Here is a 10,104-nt window from a genome sequence, read left to right as displayed (position 1 = left end):
ACCATGTGGTGAATGAACCTTGTCAGTCTTGCTGGTATCTTTTGCTCCATTTCCTCCAGTGATTTTAACAAACTTTTCAAGGAGGGACAACAAAATATTTTCTTTACACTCCAGTCCCACAAGAGCCATTTTCCTCATCAGTTCTCCCATAGGTCGCTCAGACGAAGCTGCATCCAAGTTTCCAAGAGTTCCTCCAGAGAGACCCACAACCTCCTCAGAGGAGGGAACCATGCTGTTGTCAAAGGCAACTGGGGTCAAAGAACAGTGCCCTGAACTCACTGTGCCAAAATAATTTTGCAATCTGGTTAAGAAAATATTAGAGAGATGCCATTTGCCCTGGGGCAGGGCAAGTGTGACATTGTCCCCTGTGTGTGTGGCCTTCCCGGGGTGGGGGTTTTACACCTGAGCCAGTTTGGGTAAGGGGGGTGGTGTTCACCCCCTGAGCAGGGATTACCCCACTGTTTCAGGCTGCAATGTAAGATGGAACCAAATGCATGTTTTCAATCCCCATCTTCATCAACTGCTATAAACAGGTGGGGCAGTGTTCTTTATCTCCCATGACTCAGCCCTGATAACGCCCTCCAGGGGAGATATCTTCTGGGAATGGGCCATTGAGTGTCACTGCAGGACTGATCAAATTCCATCCTCCCATTGTGGGATGCTCCGCCCAGGGGGAGGATCCAAGCATTCCTACCTGCATATAAGGTGAGCCTTGCAACACCAGGAGCAGCTTGCCTACTGGATTCCCAGAGGACAAGAGCTCCAGAACCACCCCTGGACCTTCAGAGGAAGACCAGACCCTTCTACAGGATCACTGCTTGGACAGAATCACGTTCATCACTCCAACAGGACTGCAGCCACCATTGAATGGGACTGCAGCCACCACCCTGAGCAGCAACAGGGTGTCAGGTTATATCCAGACTCTGTCAGTTTAAGGCAGTGTTTCTGCATCATTGCCTCGATCTTCATTTTCTTATTAAATTGTAATCCTGGTTTAGACCCTCCCCAGGTTTGCCTTCAAACAAGTACAAAATTCAATGTACTTATCCCTTGTTTTCTTCTCAAAACAGGATTTTCCATCCCTTAAACTTGGCCAGATGGAGGAGGAGGCTCTGAGGAAGATGAAGGAATCCCAGAACACCCAGGCAGGTGAGGAGGAAGTCAATGCCCCTTTCCCCCTCTCTCCTGCTCCATCTCCCAGCCCAGCACAGCCCCCGGCTGCAGGACAACCCTGCTGCCAACCCCGTCCTGCCGGGGATGCACTGGGGGGATCTCCTTCCCCTTCCCTGTGGCACGGAGGCAAATCCCATCCTCTCCTTGTCCTTCCTCCCCCTGGGAAGAAGCTGAGGATGGAGACCAGGGAGGGCAAATCCCTGTGGCGGAACCTCATGGAAGAGGCCAATTCGAGTGGCTCCACAGTGCAGAATTCCAATGTGGAGGACAAGTCCCAGAGATCCCACAGGAGAAGGGGCTCCAAACCCAGCCCAGGGTGCTCTGAGGAGGAAAGACCCACCCTGAGGCAGGAAGGTGGACAGAGCTTCAGCCAGAGCTCGGAGCTGGTGGCCCATGAGCAGCTTCATGATGGGAAAAAGCCCCAGAAGTGCTTGGAGTGTGGGAAGAGCTTCAGGCAGAGCAGCACCCTGATCAGCCACCAGATGATCCACACTGGGGAATGGCCCTACGAGTGTGGGGAGTGTGGGAAGGGCTTCAGCTGCAGCTCTGCCCTCATCATCCACCAACGCATCCACACTGGGGAGAGGCCCTATGAGTGTCCCCAGTGTCAGAAGAGGTTTCAGACCAGCTCCAGTCTCCTCCAGCACCAGCAGATTCACACAGAGGAGAGGCCCTTCCGCTGCCCTGACTGTGGGAAGGGCTTCAAGCGCAACTCCACCCTCATCACCCACCAGCGCATCCACGCTGGGGAGAGGGAGAGGCCCTACGAGTGTCCCCAGTGTCAGAAGAGGTTTTACACCAGCTCTGATCTCCTCCTGCATGAGCGGATCCACACGGATGAGAGGCCCTTCCGCTGCCCTGACTGTGGGATGGGCTTCAAGCGCAACTCCCACCTCATCAGGCACCAGCGGATCCACACCGGGGAGAAGCCCTACAAGTGTGGGGAATGTGGGATGAGCTTCCGCCAGAACTCTAACCTGATCTCCCACCACAAGACCCACACCAGGGAACGGCCCTATGAGTGTGGGGAATGTGGGAAGATCTTTAGGCAGAAGTCTCTCTTGATCTGCCACCAGAGGATCCACACTGGGGAAAGGCCATACAACTGTGGGGAATGTGGGATGACCTTTAGTAGGAAGACCCAAATGATCATCCACCAAATGATCCACACTGGGGAGCGGCCCTACAAGTGCCCCGAGTGTGGGAAGAGGTTTCACACCAGCTCTCAGCTCCTCCAGCACCAGCGCATTCACACGGATGAGAGGCCCTTCCTCTGCCCCGACTGCGGGAAGGGCTTCGAGCACAACTCCACCCTCGTCACCCACCGGTGCATCCACACTGGGGAGAGGCCCTACGAGTGTCCCCAGTGTGGGAAGAGCTTCACCAGCAGCTCTCACTTGAGCAGACACCAACGGAGCCACCAGTAAAAGAAGCCCTGCACATGCCTCAGCTGCAGGAAGAGCTTCATGCACTGCTCCAGCTTTATCCCCCATTGGAGACCCCACACTGGGAAGAGCCCTGGTGATCCATGTTCCCTGTGATCCATGCTGGGAAGACACCTGTACCTTTTCCTGCCCCTTTTCATGTCCTGTCCCTTTTCATGTCCCAATGACATGATGTGGGATTGGAGAACATGAGGGTCTGGCCATGGTCCTGTCATTACATTCACTCCCACCTCAGGTCATTGCCAGGGGCAGGAAAGGGACTCTCTCTCTCTCTCTCCCTGAGGAGAAGGGTGTCCTTTCCAGACAGGAGGAAATACATTGCCAGGAAGAACTAGTTGTTGATGTTGTAGTTTTCTCTGTAAATAGTTTTACTTATCCCTTCTGTTATCAATATTGTTTTTGTTCCTGTTTGTTCTTTATCTCATTGCAGTTCCCAATAAATTGTTCTTATCCCAGCCCAGGATCTTTGCCTTTTGTGCTTTCCATGGGAGGCGGGAGGGCAGCGAGGGCAGTGCAGTTTTAGCAGGAGCAGGAAATTGGGGAATCCCATTCCTGAAGCCCGGCCCGTGGAAACCGAGCATCCCAGCTGGTGCCAGCCCTGGTGGCCATGGCAACCACCCCTGGCATGGGGTCTCCATGGAGCTGCCAAGGGACTGAGCATAGCAACAGGGGGCTGGTGATGGTTGCCTGCTAAGGATCAGATTTGTCACAGGCCCTCAGAGGGGTTCCGTGGGGACTTTCCAAGAGTCTCCAGGCTGTTCCAGAGCTGGAATGTCACACACAGAGACAGGGGCTCCATGGAGACCTCCCAGGGCTTTCTGGGGATGGTAAAGAGCCCTGTGGTCAGAGGCAGTCACAGCCATTCCATGGTGACATCCCAGGAGTCCCCAGGCTGCCAGAGAGCTGGGATGTCCCAGACACTCACATGGGTTCCTGTGATGGGCACAGTGGGAGCTTCAGGCAGCGTTTATTAGAGGAGCTCCTGTTGGGTCACAAGGTCCAGAAACGATCCCCAGTGCTCCCCATAGATCCCCAAATGTCACTGTTGAATCAGTGTTCCGTGGTTTCTTTCCAATGGAAAACAAGCATCCTTATCCTCCAGGTGTCCATGTCTGAAATTGGGATTCCACCTCCAAAATTCTGGATATCCAAAGGTTACTCCCAGGCACAATCTGCCAGTACCATCAAGCCTGGGTGGCCTTGGCCTCTGGATGGCTGCCCCTGCAACACTGGGGCTGGGTTCTTCCCTTCCCATGGAGATAACTGGGACACTGTGGAGACCTCATGGAACCAAGGGGATCCTTGTGGCACCACTGGAGCCCATGGAACCAAGGAGCCATGGTGACCCAGCGGGGCTTCATGGAACCCAGAGACCATTATGGCTCTGTGGGGCCTGATGGAACCATGGAGACCATTGGGACCCTTCAGGGCCTGCTGTCACCAAGGGGGCATTATGGCACCTCAGGGTCTCAGGGAAGCGAGGGACCATTGGGACAATGTGGGGCCTGATGGAACTGAGGGAACATGGAACAGGCCTGGCTGGCTTGGCCTCCCAGGGGCCACCTGAAAGGTCTGGCTGATGTGGGGATGTCAAGGGCTGCCTCTCATCAGCTCCTGGAACACTGGGGCTCCATGCTTTTCTTGCTATAGAAAAGAACCGTCCCTCTTTGTAAATGTCCATTGCCAAAATTGGTATTCTCTCTAAAAATTTTCCTATATGCAAGGGTTTCTCTCAGAAAAAAAACCTGCCGCTTCTGGCTGGCCTTGTCCTCTGGTGGTCATTCTCGTCTGCCTGGCAAACACTGGGGCTCTGTTCCTTCCTTCCTATGGAAAAGAACCAACCTTCATGTCCAGGGTCCATGGCCAAAATTAGAATTTGGCCTCCCAAATTCCATATATCCAAAGATTGCTTCCAGACAACAGTAGCAAGGACAGACATGTCAGGCTGGACATGTCTTCTGGTGATTTTCTTAGACTCTGAGTTGAATGCTTTCAGTTGAAAAAACCTTGGAAAGGGTCCAGAGATCTCCCAAGAAGTGTTTTTGAGGACTTGGGCACATGAGCACTACATATGGACAAAGGAGCTCTGTGCTCTGTGCTGTTGTGGTGGTTTTGCATCATGTAAGTGATGTCCTAAGAGAAGCTGCTAGCAGTTTCATCTGTGTCTGACAAAGAAACCAATCAGTAATTAGCTTTGAGAACTGACAATCTGTTAAACCACTAAGGAAACTGTACACGCCTCTGTGAAGACACATGTTAAAGATGAGAAAGCCTGGGAGGGTCTCTTTCCCTTCTGGCTGGCACAGAGGTAACAAGGCTGACCCGGTCCCGTCTCAGCCAGGCCGGGCCGGGCGGCTCCTGCCGTGGGGCCGGGCCCCTTCCCAGGGACCCCGCCAGGCCCCATCGGCTGCCGGGCAGGGCAGGGGAGGCCGCGGGGCCGAGGCCGGGCCGGGCCATGGCTGCAGTTGGGAACATCTGGGCCCTGCTGAGCCCTGCCCCGCCGCCAGCCCGGGCCCAGCCAGGATCCGCCGGGCCCCAGGAGCAGCCCCGGGCCGGGCCGGCTCGGCCAAGATTCTGCCGCCCTTGGGCTTCAGCCGCAAGCCCCGGGCAGGGGCAGGAGAAGCCATCGGCCCCCGGCCGTGCTGCTGCTGTGCTCTGGCCTGGCTGCTGAGATCCTGGTCCTGCCCCAGCGCGGCCCATCCTGACACAGCCCCAGCGCAGCCGCTGCAGAAACCTCCATCATAAAACAGCTCCGGCCGCAAGCACCGAGCCCGGCCGGGGGCACGGAACCATCTGCAGGCCCCGGGTGAGATATGAACTCTTTCAGTGCTTCCATCCTCCCTCCAGTGAGAGAAAAGGACAAAGTGCAGGCACACAGAGGAGCAACATGAAAACACCGAGGTTACTGAAGGGCAAGTTGAGTTCCAGATGGAAAGGATGAGGATATGCCTTGATTTTGGGGCTGAAATCCTCCTGTAAAGCTACGGAGAAGGATGTAATTAATATATCAGACTCTCTTTTTCCCTATAACTAATTGAAAATATGGGAGATGACTTGTTCAGCAAAGGCCTCCATGGTAAAGTAAGCAAATGCTGAAGTAGCTGTTATCCCATCAGAGGTTTAAAAAGAGAAAGAGAAGAGTGGTGAGACCCTGTGTCCTCAGGGAGAGAAGAAGAAGATCTCTGTTCCCAGAGAGGAAGATGATTTCAGAAATAGATGAAGAGAATCTTTGCTCTTGAACAGCTCATCTTTAAACTCATACCCCATAAGCTGACATGGCCAAAAACACAGCTGTGGGAAAAGCTATGAAAAATGGGAGGGACTTCATGATTGCAGATTTTCTGGGCAGCTGCTCTTCGTGGGAATTGAAAGCGACAAGCGAACTGTTTTCTTATGGAGAAATCTGCATAGCATGAAAGAGAGACTCCTCTCCCTAAGTGAACTGAAGAAAGACTGTTCTAGATGGTGCAAACTGACTGAAACTTTCAGGTTTTGTCTCCTTGCATTGTCAGTAAGAAAGAAAATGTTGTAGGGAGAGGAGAAGTATTCCGATTCTTATTACTCTTCTATTTACTGGTAATAAACTTTTCTATATACCCTTTTAAAATTTTGAGCCTACTTGGCCTTTCTCCTAATCCTATCTCACAGCAGGAAATAAGTAAATATATTCCAGTGAGTGCAATGGTAATTAGCCAACACTGATCCCACTGCACTAATAGATGCATTGGCTGAGAAATCTCGAATTAGCAAACCAAAAATCACTCCAGATACATTCCTGATAAACTGCATAAGGGCAGAGGGAAATCAATGCAGAGCCATGGTTTGTCAGGATTTGCTGCATCCTGATGAGCCCTGTGGTGCATTTGGAGCTGAGCCCTGGAACCTCAGGGCCTGAGAGGAGATTGCACAAACCTTTCCAGGAGTCAAACTCACAAGAAAACCCCAAAGTGTCTCAAAGCAGGAATGGGTCTCAGTGAGGTCCATCCCCAACACAGGCTCCTCATGGACTCCTTGAAGGAGAGAATTGGAGGCCAGGATTGACCAAAAACCTCTCAGAGTCTCAATGTAGAAAGGAAATTCCAAACTACCTTAAAAAATGTGAGAAGCTCAAAGCATTACTGAGCCCCACCGAGTGTCAATACAAAGCTCTCCAGGGACTAATTAAAGCAGATAATTGGGGCCATGATTGCACAAACCTCTCACAGAGTCTGTATCAAAAGGGAAACACCAAGTACCTTAAAATAACTCAAGTACCTTGAAGCATTAATGAGCCCACTGAATGTTGTTACTGATAACGGCTCTCCAGGGACTCATTAAGCAGATAATTGGAGCCTGTAAATGCACAATCTTTCTCATAGAGTCTGTATCAAAAGGGAAAGGGGAAGTAGCTTAAAAAACTTAAGTACCCTGAAGTATTAATGAGTCCCAATCAATGCTGCAACCGGCAGAGAATCTCCAGGGACCAATTACAGCAGATAATTGGAGGCCATGATTGCACAAAGCTCTCAGAGACTCCATGGCAAAAGCCAAAGCCAAAGTCCTTTGAAAAAGCTGCAGTCCCTGCAGGGAGCATGAAGGAGCCCCCAGGGCCATTGCTGAGCAAGGCTCCCCAGGGACTCCTTGCAGCAGATCCTTGAGGCCACTGGGATGTGGGCTAGGGGGGGATGCTGAGGGCAGCACAAGGGGCTGACAGTGCCCAGCCTGGCTGGGGCTGTGCCAGGAGGCCCCAGGGCCTCAGGACAAGGTGTCTCCTCCCAGCCCTTGCTGGCACAGACCCTGCTGTGGCCCAGGGCACCAAGACTTGTCTTCTCTTTGTCCCCACCTGTCAGCACTGCCTGCAGTTCTCTGCACTGCCTGGGGCCTGGGGACACTTGCTCAGTCGTGTCCCTCTCTGGGACCCATTACAAGTCCAAGAAACTTTGGAGTTGGATTCTGCCTTGGAGCTCTGGAGAGGTTTCTTCAGCTGCCTCTCAGGGACTGATGTTCAGGGCCTGAGCACAAAGCTCCAGAGGCTGATTAAAGTCCTTGTGCTGTGTCTGTGCTGCTGAGCTGGGCTGGGCTCCTGGCACAGAGGCAGCTCCTGGTCACCAAGAAGAGCTTCAAAAGCATATTTCTCTTGATGAGCAGCTCTTGTGCCAGCCCAGCAGGGCTGGGGCACTGCCTGCAGCCAGCCCGGGCACAGCCCAGAGGCACAGAGAGCTTCAATCAGGCAGGGCTGGGAAGGGGCTGAGAAGTGCCTGGGGCACAATCACTGCCAGCCCTTGGCACAGGAACCTCTGGCTGCAGGACAATGCAGCTGCAGCTCCTGGAGCCATCTCCTCAAGCTGGAACATGCCAATGCCTGCAGAGCCTGTGAGTACATTCTCTGCTTGTCTCTTGTGCAGAGCAGCCAGGGGTGCCCAGGGCTGTCCTGCAGAGCAGGGTCCTGCAGCCCAGGGCGCTGTGCTGGGGCAGGGACTCTGCTGCCTGCCAGGGACAGCTCTCAGCCAGCCCTGGCAGCTGCTCCCAGCACTGGGGGACAAGATCTGGGTGGCAGGAGACAGCTGGTGAGGCTTGGAAGTGTTCTCCTTGTGTGGGGAGGATGCTGCATTGTTCAGGACTGCTCCCAGCATGGCATTGAACTGCAGAACATTTTCAGGTAGATTATACAGGGAGCACAGCAAGGCAGGGGCTGCATAAAAGGGAAAATCCTGCTTTTTATTTTACTGCTCTGGGTTGCCTGTATGGGAAACTGCACATAGATATTCATCGCTGAGTTCAGGTGGAAAAAAAATAATTTCTCTCTGATCTGAATAAAGCAGGCAGAGACAGAAATCAGAACAGAGCCCCTTTAGAGGCTGCATCAGTGTCACTTTTCCAGCCTCCTCAGGTTTCCTCTGACATTGCCATCAGAGCCTGCAGAGCCAGAGCTGCCCCTGGGCAGTGCCTGAGCTGGGAGGGCTCTGCAGGGCAGAGCTGAGCCCCCAGGGCTGGGCTGGGCTCTGGCAGCACTGGCAGGGCCCAGCCCTGGGCACAGGGAAGCAGCTGCTGGCAGGGACAGCTCCAGGCAGCAGAGCCCTGGGCAGGCAGTGGGGGGAAAGTGCCCCCAGGCTGTGCTGGGATATTTCAAGTCCTCTCCAAACCCAACACTTCCATGATTACTTTTCTTACAGATCCCCATGCCAAGACACCACAGCAAATGTCCAACAGCAGCTCCACCAGGCACTTCCTGCTGCTGGCATTGGCAGACACGCGGCAGCTGCAGCTCCTGCACTTCTGCCTCTTGCTGGGCATCTCCCTGGCTGTCCTCCTGGGCAACGGCCTCATCATCAGCGCCGTAGCCTGCGGCCACCACCTGCACACACCCATGTTCTTCTTCCTGCTCAACCTGGCCCTCGCTGACCTGGGCTCCATCAGCACCACTGTCCCCAAAGCCATGCACAATTCCCTCTGGGACTCCCGGGACATTTCCTACACTGGATGTGCTGCTCAGCTCTTTTTCTTTGTGTTCTTCATCCCAGCAGAGTATTTCCTCCTGACCATCATGTGCTACGACCGCTACGTGTCCATCTGCAAACCCCTGCACTACGGGACCCTCCTGGGCAGCAGAGCTTGTGCCCACATGGCAGCAGCTGCCTGGGCCAGTTCCTTTCTCACTGCTCTCGTGCACACAGCCAATACATTTTCCCTGCCCCTGTGCTATGGCAATGCCCTAGGCCAGTTCTTCTGTGATGTGCCCCCGATCCTCAAGCTCTCCTGCTCACACTCCAGTTCCCTCAGGGAATTTGGGCTCATTGTTTTAAGTGCGTCTTTAGGACTTGGTTCTTTTGTGTTCATTGTTTTCTCTTATGTGCAGATCTTCAGGGTTGTGCTGAGGATCCCCTCCGAGCAGGGACGGCACAAAGCCTTTTCCACCTGCCTCCCTCACCTGGCTGTGGTCTCTCTGTTCCTCAGCACTCTCATGTTTGCCTATTTGAAGCCTCCCTCAATGTCCTCCCCATCCCTGGATCTGTCCCTGTCAGTTCTGTACTCAGTGGTGCCTCCAGCCCTGAACCCGCTCATCTACAGCCTGAGGAACCAGGAGCTCAAGGCTGCAGTGAGGAGACTGATGACTGGATGCTTTCAGAAACATTAAACTGCTGGAAATTTCTGCAAATCACTTGTAATAAAAGTCATCTTTCATACTTCGAGTTGGTTTGGCTGGGGGCTTTTATTTATGTGGCAATATTTTTCTTTTGTTTTAGTTTTCTCATATTTTCCACAAAGAAAGGTCATTGTTTTTGCCATTTCTCATTTTGTTTCTCCCTACATTCCCATTCGCCACAGACGATGTCAATGTGGGGCTGCGCTCTTGGTGACTTTAAAGGAACTAAAGGATCTTCCAGCAAAGTTTTCTCCAGAGATTCTCCTTGTTGTCGGCTGCTGCCACCCAGGTAATAATTAGCATTGACTCCATGATTCTAAAAGGCTGATCAATCACTTTATTATCTTATAATATTGTACTTCT

At 53.0% G+C, this 10,104-nt stretch overlaps 1 protein-coding gene across 1 annotated transcript in view; it reads left to right on the top strand.

Annotated features, from left to right (window-relative positions):
* The first annotated feature begins 1,097 nt into the window (after nucleotides 1–1,097).
* The window catches only part of LOC143692503 (uncharacterized), a 92,807-nt gene continuing 83,800 nt past the window's right edge, over nucleotides 1,098–10,104 (top strand). The window contains exons 1-2 of the mRNA XM_077172737.1: nucleotides 1,098–1,145; nucleotides 1,599–2,559. Coding sequence (XP_077028852.1) covers nucleotides 1,098–1,145; nucleotides 1,599–2,559 — 1,009 coding nt within the window. The remainder of the gene's footprint in view (nucleotides 1,146–1,598; nucleotides 2,560–10,104) is intronic.

The sequence above is a fragment of the Agelaius phoeniceus genome (genome assembly GCF_051311805.1).
Source record: "Agelaius phoeniceus isolate bAgePho1 chromosome W unlocalized genomic scaffold, bAgePho1.hap1 SUPER_W_unloc_1, whole genome shotgun sequence".
Lineage (NCBI taxonomy): Eukaryota > Metazoa > Chordata > Aves > Passeriformes > Icteridae > Agelaius > Agelaius phoeniceus.
Note: the sequence above shows the minus strand (reverse complement) of the source record. Positions and strands in the feature narration are given on the sequence as shown.